The 19748-nt window shown below is 66.6% G+C and overlaps 3 protein-coding genes across 4 annotated transcripts in view; 1 reads left to right on the top strand and 2 right to left on the bottom strand.

Annotated features, from left to right (window-relative positions):
* Nucleotides 1-250: 250 nt before the first annotated feature.
* LOC136788772 (U4/U6 small nuclear ribonucleoprotein Prp31-like) lies at nucleotides 251-9840 on the bottom strand. The gene is given in 15 exon segments (XM_066987451.1): nucleotides 251-407; nucleotides 1186-1284; nucleotides 2806-2934; nucleotides 3029-3101; nucleotides 3172-3235; nucleotides 3238-3298; nucleotides 3395-3484; nucleotides 3569-3719; nucleotides 3793-3969; nucleotides 4933-5039; nucleotides 5146-5243; nucleotides 6330-6413; nucleotides 7709-7769; nucleotides 8358-8555; nucleotides 9783-9840. Coding segments are annotated over 14 exon segments (1512 nt in total). The 5' UTR covers nucleotides 8547-8555; nucleotides 9783-9840; the 3' UTR covers nucleotides 251-278.
* A 33-nt stretch (nucleotides 9841-9873) lies between these two features.
* On the top strand, nucleotides 9874-13370 carry LOC136788597 (TCF3 fusion partner homolog; the record flags this gene model as incomplete). Its single annotated transcript, XM_066987160.1, has 5 exons — nucleotides 9874-10010; nucleotides 10786-10894; nucleotides 11993-12063; nucleotides 12185-12254; nucleotides 13236-13370. Coding segments are annotated over exons 2-5 (381 nt in total), but the record flags the coding sequence as incomplete, so codon positions are not given.
* A 755-nt stretch (nucleotides 13371-14125) lies between these two features.
* Nucleotides 14126-19748, bottom strand: part of LOC136788818 (NADH dehydrogenase [ubiquinone] 1 alpha subcomplex subunit 3-like) — a 95389-nt gene continuing 89766 nt past the window's right edge. Inside the window, exons 1-4 of one of the 2 annotated variants that reach the window (XM_066987500.1) lie at nucleotides 16762-16898; nucleotides 15844-15918; nucleotides 15665-15742; nucleotides 14126-14355 (exon numbers count right to left, since the gene is read on the bottom strand). In XM_066987500.1, the coding sequence (XP_066843601.1) occupies nucleotides 14264-14355; nucleotides 15665-15742; nucleotides 15844-15918; nucleotides 16762-16777 (261 nt within the window). In that variant the 5' untranslated portion in view covers nucleotides 16778-16898 and the 3' untranslated portion in view covers nucleotides 14126-14263. Of the gene's footprint in view, nucleotides 14356-15664; nucleotides 15743-15843; nucleotides 15919-16761; nucleotides 16899-19748 lie in introns of those variants that run through there. The other variant, XM_066987499.1, reaches the window with a different exon arrangement.

The raw sequence follows: 19748 nt of genomic DNA, 5'->3' as shown, positions 1-19748 counted from the left end.
CCCCAATTAGGTTTCCCCCCAAGCAAGCTCCAGCCCCCCCAGTAAGTGCCCCCCCAATAAGTGCCCCCCCACCAGGCTCCAGACCCCTCCCAATTAAGTGCCCCCCCAAATATGTGCTCCCCCCCAAAAAAAAAAGCGCCCCCCCAACAAAACTCACCGACGGCAATAAAAAAAAACACCAAATATTGAAATGAGGACACGGGGGGGGGAGGGAACAAAATGGGGGGGGAGCACAAAGGAGGGGGGGCACGAAGGGGGGGTTTCTCTGCGGGGGGGGGTCAGGAGGAGCCGAGCAGCCCCCCCTTCTCGCTCTTGACCTTGAGGAACTCGGCCATGCTGGAGAAGTATTTCTGGTTGGCCTCCGCCACCTTCTTCTCGGCCGCCTGCGGGTTCACGATCTCCAGGCCCTGCGGGGGGGGGCAGAAAAATATTGGGGGGGGGGGGGGGTCCAAAATTACCGGGGGCAAAAAATTAGGGGGGGGGGGGCAAAAAATTGGGCCGCGATACCCCCTTCGCTCCCCCTGCAGGAGCGTCGATGGGGTGAGACCCCCCCCCGGGGGGCTGTGACCCCCCCCAACCCCCTCCCTGGGACCCCCCCACCTTAAAAAATAAATTTTGGGCCCCCCCCCAAAAAAAAAAACTCACCTGCAGGGGGAGGCCAAAAAAATTGGGCTGGGACCCCCCTCTGCTCCGAATGCATGAGCATCAATGGGGTGAGACCCCCCCCGGGGGCTGACCCCCCCAACCCCCCCCCTCCGGGACCCCCCCACCTTAAAAAATAAATTTTGGGACCCCTCCCACAAAAAAAACACTCACCTGCGGGGGGGGGGAGGCCAAAAGATTGGGCTGGGACCCCCCAGCAGGAGCATCGATGGGGGGAGACCCTCTCTGGGGGGCTGTGACCCCCCCCAAAACCCCCGAGACCCCCCCCAAGCCCCCACCCGGGACCCCCCCCACTTTAAAAAATAAATTTGGGGACCCCCCCCCCCCCCAAGAAAACCACTCACCTGCGGGGGAGGCCAAGATGGGGCTGGGACCCCCCTCAAATCCTCTAACAGGAGCTTCAATGGGCTGAGACCCTCCCTGGGGGGGCGTAACCCCCCCAAAACCCCTGAGACCCCCCCCGCAAGCCCCCCCCACTTTAAAAATAATTTTGCCCCCCCCCCCCCCAGCCAAAAAACCCACCTGCAGGGGGGTGAAGGCGACGCTGGAGGCGGTGCCCGAGGAGCGGTCGCGGATGGTGGACTTGCCGCCGTACACCACGCTCTGCTTCTGCAGCGTGCGCTGGGGGGGGGGGTAAAGTGGGGGGGGGGTCCGGGGGGGGTCCTGGGGGGCTGGGGGGGCATTTGGGGGTTTGGGGGGCTTCTGGGGGGGTTGGGGGCACGGTTTGGGGGCTGGGGGGCTCCTAGGGGAGGTTTGAGGGGCTCCAGGAGGGGCTGGGGGCACGTTTTGGGGCTGGGGGGCACATTTCGGGATGGGGGGGGGGCACATTTTGGGATGGGGGGGGGGCACATTTTGGGATGGGGGGTACTTCTGGGGGGGTTTAGGGGCACATTTTGGGGTCAGGGGTCTGCAGGAGGGGCTGGGGGGGCACATTTGGGGTTGGGGGGCACATTTTGGGCCTGGGGGGGCTCCAGGAGGGGTTTTGGGGGCACATTTTGGGGTTTGGGGGGCACATTTTGGGGTCTGGGGGTGCATTTTGGGGTCTGGGGGGCGCATTTTGGGTTTGGGGGGGCTCCAGGAAGAGTCTGGGGGCACATTTGGGGTCTGGGGGGGCACATTTTGGGATCTGGGGGCTCCAGGAGGGGTTTCGGGGGCTCCAGGGGCACATTCTGAGGTTGGGGGGGGCACATTTTGGGATGGGGGGGGGCACATTTCAGGATTTGGGGGTCCAGGAGGGGCTGGGGGGCTCCAGGAGGCGTCTTGAGGGCACATTTTGGGGTTTTGGGGGGCTCCAGGGGCACATTTTGGGGTTTGGGGGGGCTCCAGGGGCACATTTTGGGGCTGGGGGGCACATTTTGGGATCAAGGTCTCCGGAAGGGTCTGGAGGGCCACGTTTGGGGTCGGGGGGGCACATTTCGGCCCTGGGGGGCCACATTTTGGGATCAGGGTCTCCAGGAGAGTCTGGGGGGGCACATTTGGGGTTGGGGGGCACATTTTGGGCCTGGGGGGGGCTCCAGGAGGGGTTTTGGGGGCACATTTCAGGGTTTGGGGGGCTCCAGGGGCACATTTGGGGTTGGGGGGCACATTTTGGGTTCGGGGGGCTCCAGGAAGAGTCTTGGGGGCACATTTCGGGGTTTTGGGGGCACATTTGGGGTCTGGGGGGCATTTCGCCCTGGGGGGCACATTTTGGGGTTCAGGGGGCTCAGGAAGAGTCTGGGGGCACATTTTGGGGTTTTGGGGGCACATTTTGGGGTCTGGGGGCTCCAGGAGGGGTTTTGGGGGGCTCCAGGGGCACATTCTGAGGTTGGGGGGGGCACATTTTGGGATGGGGGGGCACATTTCAGGATTTGGGGGGTCCAGGAGGGGCTGGGGGCACATTTTGGGATCAGGGTCTCCAGGAGGCGTCTGGGGGGCACATTTTGGGGTTTTGGGGGGCTCCAGGGGCACATTTTGGGGTTGGGGGGGCTCCAGGAGGGGTTTTGGGGGGCACATTTCAGGGTTTGGGGGGCTCCAGGGGCACGTTTTGGGGCTGGGGGGCACATTTTGGGATCGAGGTCTCTGGAAGGGTCTGGGGGGCCACGTTTGGGGTCGGGGGGGCACATTTCGGCCCTGGGGGGGCACATTTTGTATCCCCCCCCGTACCTGCAGGGTCTTGGAGATGCGCGCCTTGGTGGCCTCGTTGACCTGCGTCTGCCGCACGCGGCCGCTGCCCGCCTTGCCCAGGTGGCCCAGGCTGAAGCCCAGGTCCTCCTGGTAGGCGTCCTCCTCGATCTGGGGGGGCCGTTAATTAGGGCGGGTCCTTAACGAGGCTCTAATTAACACGTGGGGGAGCCGTTAACGAGGTGCCCCCCCCCCCAAAAATCACCTCTCCGAAGCTCATCCTGTTGGCTTGCTTGCGGATCTCCGTCAGCCCCAGCCGCTCCTTCATTTTGCGGTACCTGGGGGGGGGGCAAAACTCGTTAAGACGGCTCTTAATTAACGACGTGCCCCCCCCGGACCCCCCCTCACCTGCGGCCCCCCCGTTTCTTCCTCTGCCCGTCCAAGGGCGCCGGCAGCGGCTTCACCTGCTTGACGGGGGGGGCTCCTGCCACTTGTCGAACTTGCGCTCGATCTCCTCCTTCAGCTCGTAGCCGACCTTGAGGGGGGCACGAAGGGCTGGGGGGGCACGAAGGGCTGGGGGGGCATTTTTCCCCCCGGGGGGCGTAGGCCCCCCCCCCCTTTAAAAACCCACCTTGCCGTCCTGGCTCTCGTGGAAGCTGTCGACCCGCGCGGCGAGCGTGCACTTGGCCGAGACGAGCCGCGCCGCCTTCCTGCGCAGATCCTGGGGGGGGGGCAAAAAAATAAGGGGGGGGGGGGGTCATTTTGAGTGGGGGGGGGCATGGCGGGGGGGTCGGTGACGGCTTACGGGGGGCAGGGACTGGACGATGTCGCTGTGGTAGATGTAACCCGTGTGGGGCAGCACCGAGGTGCTGGAGAAGCCCGAGAGGGTTTTGCGCTGCGCGCCCAGCAGCATGATGTTGCAGGCGGGCATCTTGGAGAGGTTGGTGAGGCCCCGGCGATGCCTTGGGGGGGTTAAAAAGGTGTGAAAAAATCCAGGGGGGGGGGGGCACGGGGGGGGGGCCAGGGGGGGCCTTACCCATGATCTTGGCGGCGGTGGAGGCGCCGATGATGATGGAGAGGTTGGGGGCGATGAAGGACATGCGGGACTCGACGTACTCGTAGATGCGGTGCTTGGCCTGGTTCAGCTCCAGCGCCATGTCGCACGCCTCCTCGATGCGCTCCAGCTCCTCCTCCGTCAGCTGCTGCCTGGTTTTTAACCGGGGGGGGGGCATCGTTAACGGGGGGGTTCATTAGGGGCTGCCCCCCGTGTAAGGGGGTTCTGGGGGGTTCAGGCTCGCCCCTGGGCAGTGGAGGCGGTGACACTGACCACCACAATGGTGGGGTTGGCCTGTTTTATTTTTTTTTTTGGGGGGGAAGGGGCATTTAGGGTGTTTTTTCTTGTGGGGGGGTCATTTTTAACGAGGGGGGTTCATTAGGGGCTGCCCCCCCGTGTAAGGGGGTTCTGGGGGGTTCGGGCTCGCCCCTGGGCAGTGGAGGCGGTGACACTGACCACCACAATGGTGGCGTTGCCTTTTTTTTTAGGGGGGGGGGGTCATTTAGGGTGTTTTTTCTTGGGGGGGGGGTCATTTTTAACGAGGGGAGGTTCATTAGGGGCTGCCCCCCCCGTGTAAGGGGGGTTTTGGGGGGGTTTTCGGGCTCGCCCCTGGGTGGTGGAGGCGGTGACGCTGACCACCACCATGGTGGGGTTGCCTGTTTCTTTTTAGTGGGGGTGTGGTATTTAGGGTTTTTTTTTTTTTAATGGGGGGGGTCATTTAGGGTTGTTTTTTTATGGGGGGGGGGCGTTTAGGGTTTGCCCCCCCCTCGTGGTGGGGTTTTGGGGGGTCAGGGCTCCCCCCTGGGTGGCGGAGGCGAAGACACTGACCACCGTGATGGTGGCATTGCCCCTTTTTTTTTTTTTTTAATGGGGGGGTCATTTAGGGTGTTTTTTTGAGGGGGGGGGTCATTTTTAACGAGGGGGGGTCATTTAGGGTTTGCCCCCCCACGGTAAGGTTTTGGGGGGGTTTTCAGCTCACCCCTGGGTGGCGGAGAGCGGTGACGCTGACCACCACGATGGCGGTGTTGTTATGGGGGGGTCATTCAGGGTTTGTTTTTTTTTCTGGGGGGGGCCATTTAGGGTTTTTTTTTGGGGGGGGGGGGGTCCGGGCTCACCCCTGGGTGGTGGAGGCGGTGACGCTGACCACCATGATGGTGGCGTTGGTGAGGATCTGCTGCACGTTCTCGTTGTTCTTGCACTTGTCCAGGCTGTTCCCCAGCTCCTGTAGGGGGGGGGGGACACCCCCAAAAGGGAGGGGGGGGGAGGGTTCAGGTGGGATCCCCGGGGCTGGGGGAGGGGCGCGGGACCCCGAGAGCCCCCGCGGGTACCTTGACGGTGCGGATGTAGTCGAGGGCGTTGGGGACGAGGGATTCGAGCTCGGGGAAGCGCTTGGAGTAATTGTCCCGGATGAACTTGTGGATGATGTCTGGGGGCACACGGGGCCCCCCAAACCCCTCAGCACCAAGATCGGCCCCCAAAAGCCCCCCCAAAACCCTCAGCACCAAGACCGGCCCCCAAAAGCCCCCCCCCCAAAACCCTCAGCACCAGTTCTCGGCCCCAAAAGCCCCCCCCTCAAAACCCTCATTCTAAGGCTTGGTCCCTAAAATCGCCCCCAAAAACCCCTCAGCACCAAGACTCAGACCCCCAGAAAAAGCCCCCCAAACCCCTCAGCACCAAGATCGGCCCCAAAAGCCCCCCCCAAAACCCTCAGAACCAGTTCTCAATCCCAAAAGTCCCCCCAAAACCCCTCAGCACCCAGGTCTCAGTCCCCAAAAAGCCCCCCCCAAAAAACCCCTCAGAACCAGGTCTCGGCCCCCAAAACCCCTCAGCACCAAGGTTCGGACCCCAAAAGCCCCCCAAAACCCCTCAGCACCAGGGCTTGGTCCCCAAAAGCCCCCCCAAAACCCTCATTCTAAGGCTTGGTCCCTAAAATCGCCCCCAAAAACCCCTCAGCACCAAGACTCAGATCCCCCAAAAGCCCCCCAAACCCCTCAGAATCAGTTCTCAATCCCAAAAGCCCCCCAAAACCCCTCAGCACCAAGATCGGCCCCAAAAAGCCCCCCAAACCCCTCGGCACCAGGTCTCGGCCCCCAAAACCCCTCAGCACCAGGTCTCAGCCCCCAAAGCCCCCCAAAACCCCTCAGAACCAGGTCTCGGCCCCCAAAACCTCTCAGCACCAGGGCTCGGTCCCCAGAAAGCCCCCCCCAAACCCCTCAGCACCAGTTCTTGGCCCCAAAAGCCCCCCCAAAACCCCTCAGCACTGGGACTCGGTCCCTAAAATCCCCCCCAAAATCCCCTCAGCATGAAGACTGCGACCCCAAAAGGCCCCCAAAACCCTCACACCAAGGTTCAGTCCCAAAAGCCCCCCAAAACCCCTCAGAACCAGGTCTCGTCCCCAAAACCTCTCAGCAACAAAGCTCAGCCCCCAAAAACCCCCCCAAACCCCTCAGCACCACTTGTTGGTCCCCAAAAGCCCCCAAATTGAGCCCAAAAGAGCCCCCTGAGCGCTCACTGAGCTCGTTCTCGATCTCCACCGTCAGGTTGTTGGCGTCGACGATGACCCTGTACTCCGGAGCTGCCTCCACCGGCCCCAAAACTGGGGAGAAAAGGGGCAAAAATGGGCCAAAGGGGGGAGGAGGGGGCCAAAAGCCGGCCAAAGCGGGGAGAAAGGGAGGCAAAATAGGGAAAACTGGACCAAAAACGGATTAAAGCGGGGAGAAACAGACCGATAAACAACCAAAAGCAGAAGAAATGGGCCAAAAAGTGACCAAAATAGGGAGAAACAGACTAAAAAGTGACCGTAATAAGGAAAAATGGACCAAAAAAATAACTGAAATAGGGAGAAAGAGACCAAAAAGCAACTGAAATGGAAAGAAATGGACCAAAAAGTGACCAAAATGGGGAGAAACAGAGCAAAGAAGTGACCAAAATATGGAGAAACGGAGCAAAGAATCATCAAAATATGGGGAGGAACAGACCCAAAAGTGACCAAAACAGGGAGAAACCGGAGCAATAAATGACTGAAATGGGGAGAAACTAACCAATAAAGGAGCATAATTGGTACAAACAAACCCAAAACTGACCAAAACAGGTACAAACGGACCAAAAAGTGACCAAAACAGGTACAAACGGAGCAAAAAGTGACCAAAATAAGGAGAAAAGGATCAATAAGTGACCAAAACGGGAAGAAATGGAGCAATAAATGACCAAAATGGGGAGAAACGGACCCAAAAATGACCAAAATGGGGAGAAACGGACCCAAAAATGACCAAAATAGAAAGAAACGGAGCAAAAAATGACCAAAATTGGTAGAAACAGACCAATAAGTGACAAAAATGGGGAGAAACAGACCCAAAAATGACCAAAACGGGGAGAAACGGAGCAAAAAATGACCAAAACGAGGAGAAACGGACCAATAAATGACCAAAATGGGGAGAAACGGACCCATAAATGACCAAAATTGGTAGAAACAGACCGATAAATGACCAAAATGGGGAGAAACGGAGCAAAAAATGACCAGAATTGGTAGAAACAGACCAATAAGTGACCAAAAGTGGTAGGAAAACAGACCCAAAAATGACCAAAATGGAGAACAACAGAGCAAAAAATGACCAAAACAGGTAGAAACAGACCAATAAATGACCAAAATGGAGAGAAATGGAGCAGAAAATGACCAAAACAGGTAGAAACGGACCAGTAGATGACCAAAATGGGAAGAAAAGGACCAATAAATGACCCTAAATGACCAAAGCGGGAAGAAACGAAGCAATAAATGACCAAACTTGGTAGGAACGGACCCAAAAACGACTGAAACGGAGAGGAACAAACCCAAAAATATCCAAAATAGTAAAAACGGCCCCAAAATGACCGAACTGGGGGACGTCCCCGTACCTTCGGCAGCCTTGGGCTGCCGCCCGATGTACTCCTCGATCTTCTGCATGATCTCGGCGAACTGCGGGGAGAGCGTGCTTGGGGGGGGGCGGGGGGGGCTTTTGGGGTCCCCTGGCCCTGTTTTGGGGCCCCTGCCCCTGTTTTGGGGTCCTCCCCTCTGTTTTGGGGGCCCCTGTACCCATTTTGGGGCCCCCCAGCCCCGTTTTGGAGCCCCCTCCCCCATTTTGGGGTCGTCATCCCCCATTTTGGGGCTCTCCCTCACATTTTGGGGTCGCCGCCCCCCGTTTCGCCCCCCCCATTTTGGTGTGTGCCCCCCCCCCATTTTAGAGCCCCCATTCCCGTTTTACCCCCCCCCATTTTGGGGTCATCATCCCCCCATTTTGGGGCTCTCCCTCACATTTTTGGGGTTGTCATCCCCCCCCATTTCACCCTCCCCCATTTCAGGGTGCCCCCCATTTTGGTGTGTGCCCCCCATCCCCGTTTTACCCCCCCCCACTTTGGGGTCATCATCCCCCCATTTTGGGGCTCTCCCTCACATTTTGGGGTCGCCACCCCCCCATTTCACCCTTTCGCCCTCCCCCTTTTCGGGGGTGCCCCCCCTCCTTTTCCAGGTGCCCCCCCCGATTTTGGGGCGCCCCCCCCCCCTCACCGCGCGGCTGTCCCAGAGCTTGGCGATGCTGCGCACGGAGTCCCGGTGCCGGTCGGGCTGCGGCTCCTCGCGCACGTCCTCGATGGCGGCCTCGGCCCCGGCCCCCCCCCGCCCCCCTCTTCCTCCTCCTCCTCCTCTTCCTCCGCCCGCCTCCTCCAGGTCGGCCAGCAGCTCGTCCGCCAGCGACATGGCGCCGATCTGGGGGGGGGGAGGGCACGGGGGTGACAAACGGCCCCTCCCCAGACCCTCAGGGGTCCCCCTAGGACCCCCCGGTCCCTTCCCGTGTTCCCCCCGGACCCTCGCAGCCTCCCCCCAGAGCCCTTTGGGGCCTCCCAAGACCCTCAGGACCACCCCCCCCCCAAGAACTTTGGGGCCCCCCCAGGACCCCCCCAAACCCTCAGGGGTCCCCCCAAAGCCCTATGGGCCCCCTCTGGACCCCTCTGGGCCCTCTCTGACTCCCCCAGACCCTCATTGCCCCCCCCGGGACCCTCAGGGCCCCCCCGAAGACCTTTGGGTCCCCCCAGACCCTCAATGCCCCCCAGGACCCTCCAGGCCCCCCCGGGAACCCCTGGTCCCTTCCTGCCCCCCCAAACCCTCACTGCCCTCCCCCGAAGCCCTTTGGGCCCCCCCCGCCTCCCCCAGACCCTCATAGCCTCCTGTCAGAGCCCTTTGGGCCCCCCGGACCCCCTGAGCCCCCCGGGACCCTTCAGGCCCCCCCCCCCGGGACCCCAGCTCCTCACAGCCTCCCCCAAAGCCCTTTGGGGCCTCCCAAGACTCTCAGCCCCCCTCCCCCCGGGACCCTTCAGGGCCCCCAGGACCCTCAGCACCCCCCGGGGTCCTCTCCACCTCCCCCAGCCCCTCACAGCCTCCCCCAGAGCCCTCCAGGACCCCCCACACCCTCAAGGCCCCCCCAAGACACCCCTCAGGGCCCCCCCCCAGAGACCTTTATGCCCCCCCCAGACCCTTAGAGCCCCCCAAGATCCTCAAGGCCACCCCCAAATCCCTTTGGGGCCCCCACAGGACCCTTCAGGCCCCCCGGGCCCTTTTTGCCTCCCCCAGACCCCCACAGGCCCCCCCCAAGACCCTCAGGGCCCCCCTCCGGCCCTTTCTGCCTCTCCCAGACCCTCAAGGCCCCCCCAGACCCTCCCTGTCCCCCCAGGACCCTTCAGGACCCCCCCCCAGCCCCTCTCTGCCCCCCCGGGTCTCCCTCACCCGGGACCCCCTCCCCACCTGCCCTCGGGACCCTTCGGGACCCCCCAGGCCCCCCCCAGCCCCTCACAACCCCCCCGGAGCAACCCCGGCCCCCCCCGGTCCCTTCATGGCCCCCTCAGAGCCTCCCTCGCCCCCACCAGGCCCCCATAAACCCCCCTCCAGCCCCCCCCCGAGCCCTTCAGGGCCCTTCAGGACCCCCCGAGCCCCCGTTACCCCCGGTGCCGCCGCCCCTCCCCTCTCCCTCCGCCGCCGGCCGCGTCGCCGCCGCTCTGACCTCACTTCCGGCGCTCGATCCCCCAGCCCACTTCCGGTTCTCTTCAGTACGTCATCACGCAGCGCCTCGCGGGTGACGTCATCGCCGCGCGCCGCCGGCCGCCGGCCCGGAGCCGCCGCTCCCCTCCCCCCTCCGGGACCGGCGGTGCCGGGTGACGTCATCAGAGGGTGGGCGGGGCGACGGGGAGGGGGAGGGGCGGAACGGGGGCTGGAAGGGGGGTAAAAGGGGGGAGGGGGCTGGGGGGGCAATAACGGGGATAAAAGGGAGGGAGGGGGCTGGGGGGGAAAACGGGGCCGGAGGGGGGTAACGGGGGTAAAAGGGGGGGAGGGGGCTGGGGGGGACAATAACGGGGGTAAAAGGGGGGGCTGTGGGGGTGGGGGGGGGGGGCAATAACGGGGGTAAAAGGGGGGGCTGTGGGGGTGGGGGGCAATAACGGGGGTAAAAGGGGGGCTGTGGGGGTGGGGGGGGCAATAACGGGGGTAAAAAGGGGGGGGGCTACGGGGGGCTGAGGGGCCTGGGGGGGCAATACGGGGGTAAAGGGGGGGTTATGGGGCTGGGGGGAATAACAGGGCTGGGGGGGCATAACGGGGCCGGGGGGGGCTGATTTTGGAGCTGGGGGGTGGTAAATAACAGGGCGGGGGGAATAATGGGGTTAAAGGGGAGGTTTGTGGGGCTGGGGGGGGAATAATAGGGTTTGGGGGGGGATAACAGGGGCTGGGGGGGGGATTTTGGGGCTGGGGGTGTAAATAACGGGTCCGGGGGGGGGAATAATGGGGGGGGGGGGATTTGGGGGCCCAATTAGGGGTCTGAGGCCCCGGGGGGGGGTGGGCATTAGGACCCAATTAGCGGGGCTGTGTGCCTGTGGCGGGGGGGGGGGGGGAGCTGTGTGCTCGTGGGGGGGTCCCGTCCTCACCCCCGCCCCCCGTGCCCCCCCCCCTGCAGCGCCATGGCGGGGGTGGGCTTCGAGGAGTTCTCGGCGCCGCCGGGCTCGGAGCTGGCGCTGCCGCCGCTCTTCGGGGGCAACATCCTGGAGAGCGAGCTGGACACCGAGGTGGAGTTCGAGGACGCGGGGGGGGCTGGGGGGCGGGCCCGCGACCCCCCACGGCGGCGGCGGCCCCCGGGGGGGGGGCGAGGAGGAGGACGAGGAGGACGAGGAGGAGGAGGAGGAAGGGCGGCGCCGCGCCGAGGTCGCCCACCGCAAGCTGCAGGCCCTGGGGCGCCGCTGCCGGGAGCTGGAGCAGGTCGGGAGGCCACGCCCGCTTGTGGCCACGCCCCCTGGGCGGCCACGCCCCGTTAGGCCACGCCCAGATCCCGTTTGGCCCCGCCCGTTGTCACCGGAGGGTGTGGACGGCCCCTTCCCCCCTATGGTGCCCGTTCCCCTTTAAGAGGGAATTGGCCCCGCCCCCAGCGCTCTGGCCACGCCCATATCATGAAGGCCACGCCCCCACTCCCGTACAGCCCCGCCCACCCGGCCCCACCCCATTAAGCCCCGCCCATTGCTGCTGGAGGGCGTGGCTGTCCCCTCCCCGCTATGGTGCCCTTCCCCTTTAAGAGGGAACCGGCCCCGCCCCCAGCGCTCTGGCCACGCCCACGTGACGGAGGCCACGCCCCAACTCTGTAAAGCCCCGCCCACAACGCCCCACCCTCATAAGCCCCGCCCACTGCTGCTAGAGGGCGTGGCCATACCTCCCCCAACCCCCCGTTTGGATCGAGTTGGCTCCGCCCCAACACACTGGCCACGCCCACCCGCGACCAAACCACGCCCCTCACTACCTGGCCACGCCCACCGCCCAAACCCCGCCCACTCCCGGGGGCGTGGCCACCCCACCCTTTGCCTTCCCCTATTGGCTCCACCCCCAACCACCGCTAGCCACGCCCCTACGAACAAGCCACGCCCACTCAGCATGGCCCCACCCTCACAAGCCCCGCCCATTATCCCAGGGGGCGTGGCCACAGCGGGGTGGGCGTGGCCACAATAGGGGGCGTGGCCAATCCGTCTCCCTTCTCCCTCCCCACCTCCCACCCCCCCCTTTGACCCCGCCCCCTGCGCGACCACGCCCCTCCGTGACCACGCCCCCCCCGTCGGCCACGCCCCCTTCGTTGTCCACGCCCCCTGACCACGCCCCCTCCCGCTTGGCCCCGCCCCCAGGTGAACGAGCGGGTGCTGGGCCGCCTGCAGCAGGTGCAGCGCATCACCCGGCGCCTGCAGCAGGAGCGCAGGTGAGACCCCCCCCCCCCAAAAAAAGCCCCCCCCCCAAAAAAAATTGACCCCCCCCACCCTAAATGACCCCCCCCGAAAAAAATGGCCCCCCCCCAAAAAAAATAAATGCCCCCCCCCCAGGTTCCTGATGAAGGTGCTGGACTCCTACGGGGACGAGTACCGGCAGGGGCAGCTCACCTTCCTGCTCGAGGTGCGGCCCCCCCCCCCAGACCCCGACCCCCCCCAAACCCTGACCCCCCCCCCGCAAAACTCCGTCCCACCCTGACCCCCCCCCACATCCCCTCCGTCCTCCCCCTGACCCCCCCCTTACACCGCCTGACCCCCTCTCATTCACCTCCCTGACCCCCCCCCATTCACACCGCCTGACCCCCCCATGACACCCTTTGACCCCCCCGACCCCCCCCAAGCCCCCCCCCAAACACCCCCAACCCCCCCCGGGCCCCCCAAACACCCCAACCCCCCCCCCCCAAACCCCCCCCACACCCCCCCCACATCCCTTCAACGCCCCCCAAACCACGCCTGAACCCCCTCAAACCCCCCCCCAAAATCCCCCCACAACCCCCGACCCCCCCCCCCCCCCAAACACCCCCTGACTCCCCCGAACCCCCCCCGATCCCCCCAAATTCCCCCTGGGCCCCCCCAAAACCTCCCTCAAGCCCCCCCCCAAACACCCCCTGAACCCCCACACACCCCCACAAGCCCCCCAATGCCCCCCGTACCCCCCACCCCCCAAGCCCCCCCCAACACCCCCTGGACCCCCCCCAAACCCCCCTCTGACCCCCCCAAATTCCGCCTGGGCCCCCAAAACCCCCTCAAGCCCCCCCCCAACACCCCCAAAACCCCCCTGAACCCCCCCCCCAAACCCCCCGACCCCCCCCAAATTCCCCCTGAACCCCCCCCCACGCCCCCCCCAAGCCCCCCAAAACCCCCTGACCCCTGACCCCCCCGAAATTCCCCCCTGGGCCCCCCAAAACCCCCCTCAAGCCCCCCCCCAAACACCCCCTGGACCCCCCCAAGCCCCCCTGAACCCCCCCCCCCCCACATCCCCCCAAGCCCCCCAACACCCCCTGACCCCCCCAAATTCCCCCTGGGCCCCCCAAAACCCCCAGACCCCCCAACACCCCCTCAATGCCCCCCAAACCCCCGGACCCCCTTTTGCCCCCCCCCCCAGGACGAAGGCAGCGGCAGCGCCGACGCCCCCACCCCGGGCAACGCCGAGAACGAACCCCCGACAAGGAACCCCCCGCGCCCCCCCGCCCCCCCCGGCCCCCCGGACCCCCCCAGCACCAAGCGGCGCCGGCGGCAGGGCCGGGACGAGAAGGAGCCCCCCGGGGGGGGGGCGCGGCGGGGGGCGGCGCCCCCTGCCCCCCGACGACTTCACGGCGCAGGTAAATTTGGGGGGGGGGGGGGGGGGGGGGGCGGATTTTGGCATGGGGGGGCCACACTGATGGTTTTTTTTTCCCCCAGCTGAAGGGGGACGAGGAGGAGCTGTGCCCCCCCCCGCGCTGCCCCCCCCGTGGCCCCCCAGAGCCCCCCGAGAAGCTGCTGCGCTTCCCCAAGTTCGCCGGCGCCGACTTCGACTGAGGGGGGCTTTATTTTGGGGGGGGGCTCTCACGAACGCCCCCCTTTATCCTTGAGACCCCCATATCCTTAAGGACCCCCCAAGTAATATTGGGACCCCCCAGTAATATTGGGGCCCCCCCAGCATCACAAAGACCGCCCCCCGTGGTGCTTGGGGGTCGATTTGGGGTCCCCCCCCAAAAAAAAAAAACACCCCGGGGGGACACACATCCCTAGGCCCCCCCCCACATCCTTAAGACCCCCCCAATAAATACAGCCCCCCACAATAGTATTGGGACCCCCCCAATAAATATTGGGGCCCCCCAGCATCACAAAGACCCCCCCCACAGTGCTTGGGGGTCAATTTGGGGCTCCCCCCCCCAAAACACCCCGGGGGGGCCTTTAATGCCGGGGGGGGGGGTTGCCCCCAAAATATTTTGGGTTGCCCCCCCCAAAATATTTTGCCCCCCCCCCCCCCCATTTTTGTCTAATAAAGAGACGTTTTGGGACAAAAATCGTTGTATTTTTAGGACTCCTGAGCCCCCCCCGCATCCCCCCCCCCCAAATCGGTACCGGGGGGGGGGGGGCAGCACCCTGAGGACCCCCCCCCCCCCCAATATTTTTTTTCGGGGGGGGGGGTCACAGCCTCTTGAGCCACTCTATGCTGAGCCCCTCCTTGTCGCAGGGGTGCGCCGGCACCTCGGGCATGGCCCCGTCGTCCCGAACCGGCACTGGGGGGGGGGGCACGGGGGTCGGGGGGTCGGGGGTCGGGACCCCCGGAGACCCCCGAGAGGATCCTGGGGGGGTTGGCTGGGATTTGGGGGGGGGGGGGGGGTGGGGGGGGCTTAGAAGGGGGAGTGGGGGTCTGGGAGGGGGGCAATGGGGGGGTCTGAGGGGGGGGGGTGGGGGTCCGGGGGAGGGGGGGGAAGTAGGGGGGGGCAATGGGGGTCCTGGGGGGTCGGGACCCCCCGGGAGACCCCTGAGAGGCTCCGGGGGGGGGTTGGGGGGATTTGGGGGTGGGGGGGGTGGATTGAGGGGGCAAGGGGGGGATTTGGGGGCCCTGGGGGGGATAGAAAAATGGGGGGGGGGGGCAATGGGGGTCCTGGGGGGTAATGGGGGACATGGGGAGGGGGGAATTGGGGGTCCGGGGGGGACAGAAAAATGGGGGGGGGGCAATGGGGGTCCTGGGGGGTAATGGGGGATGGGGAGGGGGGAATTGGGGGTCCGGGGGGGACAGAAAAATGGGGGGGGGGCAATGGGGGTCCTGGGGGGGGTAATGGGGGACGGGGAGGGGGAATTGGGGGTCCGGGGGGGATAGAAAATGGGGGGGGGGCAATGGGGGTCCTGGGGGGCTGGGGGAGTTGGGGGGGTCCTAAAGTTAAAATGGGGGGTCTGGAGGGGGGATTGGGGGGTCCTGAATTTCAATGGGGGGGTCTGGGGGGGGGGAACGGAATGGGGGGGGGGCAATGGGGGTCCGGGGGGGGGTCTTGGGGGGGGTCCCGGGGGGGGGTCACAGGTGGGTTGGGGGGTCCCTGGGGGGGGTCATGGGGGTTGGGGGGTCCTGGGAGCTTTTGGGGGGGTCCTTGGGGGGGTCCTGGGGTCCCAGAGGGGTTTGGAGGGTCCTGGGGGGGGGTCCCGGCGGGGTCCCGGAGGGGTTGGGGGTTCCCAGTGATTTTGGGGGGGGGGGCCTTGGGGGCATCTGGGGGAATTTTGGGGGTCCAGGTGGGGATTGCGGGGTCCTGGGGGGGGTTGGGGGGTCCCGAGGGTGTCCCGGGGGGGTTGGGGGATCCCTGTTTTTTTTGGGGAGGGGTCTGGGGTTGGGGGGGTCCTGGGGGGGGGTCCCTGGGGTTTTTGGGGGGTCCTTGGGGGGTCTGGGGGAATTTGGGGGTCCTGGGGGGGCCTGGGGTCTCCTGGGGTTGAAGGGTCCCTGTTATTTTTTTTTTTGGGGGGGGGGGTCTGGGGGGATTTAGGGGATGGGGGGGGATTTGGGGGGGGGTCGAGGGGGGGTCTTGGGGGGGGGGGTCCCGGGGGGGGGCGCACCTGGGTAGGCGTAGGGGGTGGCCCTGTTGATCATCCCCGAGTACTTGGCGAAGGGGCTGACCAACGGCGACAGCATGGCTGGGGGCGGGGGGGGGTCAGAGGGGGCCGTGCCCCCCCCCAAATTCCCCAGCGCCCCCCCCCATGTCCCCCCCATGCCCCCCCCCCCCCCCCCGGCTCACCCACGGCGGTGATGCCGAGGCTGATGGTGATCACCGGCTCCTTCGCCCACAGGGTCCTCAGCGCCGCCCCCAGCCCTGGGGGGGGGGCAAGGGTCAGGGACCCCCCCCCCCAAACCCCCCCCCACGACCCCCCCTCATCCCCACGACCCCCCCCAGCTCCCCCCCAACACCCCCAGGTGCCCCAAACCCCCCCAGCAACCCCCTCTGCCCCTTCAAAGCCCCCCTAATCCTGACCCCCCCAGGACCCCCCAGGACCCCCAGGACCCCCCGTTGCCCCCCAAAGCCCCCCAGCCCCCCAAATACCCCCTGGGTCCCACAACGCCCCCCAGGGACCCCCAAATTCCCTCGGGACCCCCTGGACCCCCCCCCCAGGGCCCCTTAAAGCGCCCCCCCCCGCCCCCCCCCCCCCCCAACCACCCCCCAGGCCCCCCCAGTGCCCTCTAGGACCCCCCTAACCCCCTCCAGGACCCCCTGGACCCCCAAAGCCCCAAGACCCCCCCCCAGGACCCCCAGGGACCCCCTAACTCCCCACCAGGACCCCTGCCCCCCCCAGCCCCCCCCAGGACCCCCTAAAGCCCCCCAGGACCCCCCCCAGATCCCTCCAGGCCCCCCCGGTGCCCTCTAGGACCCCCTAACCCCCCTCCCCCGCCACCTAAGACCCCCGTAACCCCCCCCAGGACCCCCAGGACCCCCAGGACCCCCCAAAGCCCCCCCAGGCCCCCCCCAACAACCCCCAGGCCCCCCGGTGCCCTCTAGGACCCCCCACGCCCCCCCCCGATGCCCCCCAGGACCCCCCCCCACGACCCCCCCAGGCCCCCCCAACCCCCCCCCCACGACCCCCAGGCCCCCCCAGGACCCCCAGGCCCCCCCAAAGCCCCCCCAGCCCCCCCCATGCCCCCCCCCCCCCCCGCCGCTCACTGCCCAGCCCCGCCATAGCCGCTCCCAGCAGCCCCCGCGCCGCCCTTTCCCCAAGGGCGGGGCGGAGCCGGCGGTGACGTCACGAGGGGGCGGGGCCATACGGGACGGGGGCGGGGCCAGAAGCGCGGGGGGCGTGGTCGGGGGCGTGGTCAGGGGTCACGTGGTCCTCTGGCCCCGCCCCCTGCCCGCGGCCGCAGAACCGAAAGAGAAAGCGCCGGGGGCGGGGGGGGGCGGGGGCGCGAGAACCCCGGTACCGGGCTGCGGAGGTCGGGGGGGGGGGCGGGGGGGCTGTCACGATAGAGAGGCGTGTCACGATAGAGGGGGGTGTCGCGATAGGGGGGGGTCCCGAAAATCCCCCAAAATCCCCCCAAAATCCCCCCAAAAAATCGCCAAAGATCCCCCGAGGCGGCAGAGGGGGGGGGGTCGGGGGGGCGGGGGGGTCACGACAGGGGGGAGTCACGACTGGGGGGGTCCCTTAAATTCCCCAAATCCCCCAACCCCCCCAGTTCCCCCAACCCCCCCAAATCCCCTAAAATCCCCTGAACCCCCCAAATTCCCCAGCCCCCCCAATCCCCCACAGGCCCCCCCCCCCAAAACCCCCCCCAACCCCCCCCCCCAAAATCCCCTAAAACCCCCCTGCCCCCCAAATTCCCCAGCCCCCCCACCCCCCAGGCCCCCCCACCCCCCCCAAACCCCCCCAGGCCCCCCCCAGCCCCATAGAGGCAGGGTTTGGGGGGGGGGGGGGCTGTCGGACTTTGCCCCCACCCCCCACCCCCCATGGAGCCCCCCCGGTGCTGCCCCCCCCGGCGCCCCTTCCGCCACCCGCGGCAGGGCCGAGCCCGAAAAACGCCCGAAGTGGCCCCCCCCGGCAGTAAGTGGGGGTGGGGGGGCACGGGGGGGGGGGGGCAAAGCGAGGGAGGGGGGCACGGGGGGGTAGAAGAGGGGAGGAGGGAGGGGGAGGGGGGGCACGGGGGGCTCTATTTATTGGGAGGGTTGGCGGGGGGCGGTCCTTGATGGGGGGGGGGTTATGGGGGGGGGACCGTTAATACCCCAAAATAACCCCTAAAATATAATGGGGGGGGGCAACAACCCCATGGGGCACCCCAATAAAATGGGGGGGTCACTAACCCCAAGGGGCCCCCCATAAAAATATAATGGGGGGGGCACAGACCCCATGGGGCACCCCAATAAAATGGGGGGCACCAACCCCATAGGGCACCCCTAAAATATAATGGGGGGGCAACAACCCCATGGGGCACCCCAATAAAATGGGGGGGGGCACCGACCCCATGGGGCACCCCAATAAAATGGGGGGCCCCCCCTTAACCCCCCCCCCTTTTTTTTTTTTTCCAGGCCCCCCCGCAGCCCTGCGCTGGGTGGAGGGGAGGGCCTGGACTCGCTGGACCTGGTGGTGCCCTGGGGGGACGCGGAGCCGGGGCCCCCCGAGCCCCCCGCACCCCCTCGGAGGACGGCAGCTCCCGCTCGGCCTCCCCAGAGTGGGGGGCGAGGAATGGGGTGAGAGGGGGGCAAGGGGGGGGCAAGAGGGGGAGGACCCACAGAGCCCCCAGGGGGTTGGGGGTGGGGGGGGGGCCCCAATGTCCCCCATCCCCGTGGTGCCCCTGTAACTGGGACCCCCCATAGCCCCCACCCCCTTGACACCCCCATAACTGGGACCCCCCACCTCCCACCCCATGTCACCCCCCTAACCAGGACCCCCCCCCGACCCCAGCCCCCCCGAACCCCCACCCTGTGACCCCCCCGACCCCCCCCGTCCCCCCACCCCCTGTGACCCCCCTGACACCCCCTGTCTCCCCCAGCCCTCCCAGCAGTACTGGGCTCAACCGTGACCCCCCCTGCCCCCCACCCCCATGTCACCCCCATAACCAGGACCCCCTGACCCCCCCAACCCCCCCGTCCCCCCACCCTGTGACCCCCCCTGGCCGCCCCCCGTCCCCCCCCACACTGTGACCCCCCTGACCCCCCCCCGTCCCCCCCCAGCCTTCCCAGTGGTGCCCGGCTCAACCGTGACCGTCCCACACCCCCATGTCACCCCCATACCCAGGGCCCCCTGATCCCCTCCCCGTCCCCCCACCCCCTGTGACCCCCCTGACTCCCCCCGTCCCCCCACCTCCTGTGACCCCCCCTGACCCCCCCCGTCCCGTCCCCCCAGCCTTCCCAGCGGTGCTGGGGGCCGTGCAGGCCCTGCTGGGCTCCCCCCAGTTCCGGGGGGGCTGCGCCTGGGGACCGCTGCGGGCGCTGCTGCGGCGCCGCCACCGCCTCTCCCTTGACGCCGCCGCCCGCGCCCGCGGCCACCGTGACGCCGCCGCCCTCCTGCGCCGCCACCTCCCCGCCCTGCGCTGGCACCGCCCCGACGCCGGCGACGGCGCCGTCGTCAGCCTGCCGCCAGGTGAGGGGCGGGAACCCCCCCGGGGAACCCCCCAGTTGGGACCGCCCCGGTGGGAGCCCCGGTCACGGGCAGTGTCCCTGTCGTGTCCCCGTTGAGTTCCCGTTGAGTCCCCGTTGTGTCCCAGTTGTGTCCCAGCTGTGTCCCCATTGTGTCCCCGTTGAGTTCCCGTTGTGTCCCAGTTGTGTCCCAGTTGTGTCCCCAGTTAAGTGTCCCTCATGTCCCAGTTGAGTTCCCATTGAGTCCCCGTTGTCTCCCAGTTGAGTTCCCATTGAGTCCCCGTTGTGTCCCCATTGTGTCCCTGTTGTGTTCCCAGTTGTGTCCCCATTGTGTCCCCATTGTGTTCCAGTTGTAACCCGATTGAGTTCCCGTTGTGTCCCAGTCGTGTCCCCGTTGGAACCCCGTTGAGTTCCACTTTGAGTCCCCATTGTGTTCCAGTTGTGTCCCCGTTGTGTCCCAGTTGTGTCCCCGTTGAGTTCCCATCATGTCCCCATCATGTCCCTGTTGTGTCCCCACCATGTCTCCATCATGTCCCCGTTGAGTTCCTGCTGAGTCCCCGTTGTGTTCCCATTGTGTCCCCATC

The sequence above is a fragment of the Anser cygnoides genome, chromosome W, assembly GCF_040182565.1.
Source record: "Anser cygnoides isolate HZ-2024a breed goose chromosome W, Taihu_goose_T2T_genome, whole genome shotgun sequence".
Classification (NCBI taxonomy): Eukaryota; Metazoa; Chordata; class Aves; order Anseriformes; family Anatidae; genus Anser; species Anser cygnoides.
The sequence above is the reverse complement of the archived record's forward strand: the minus strand, read 5'-3'. Positions and strand labels throughout refer to the sequence as shown.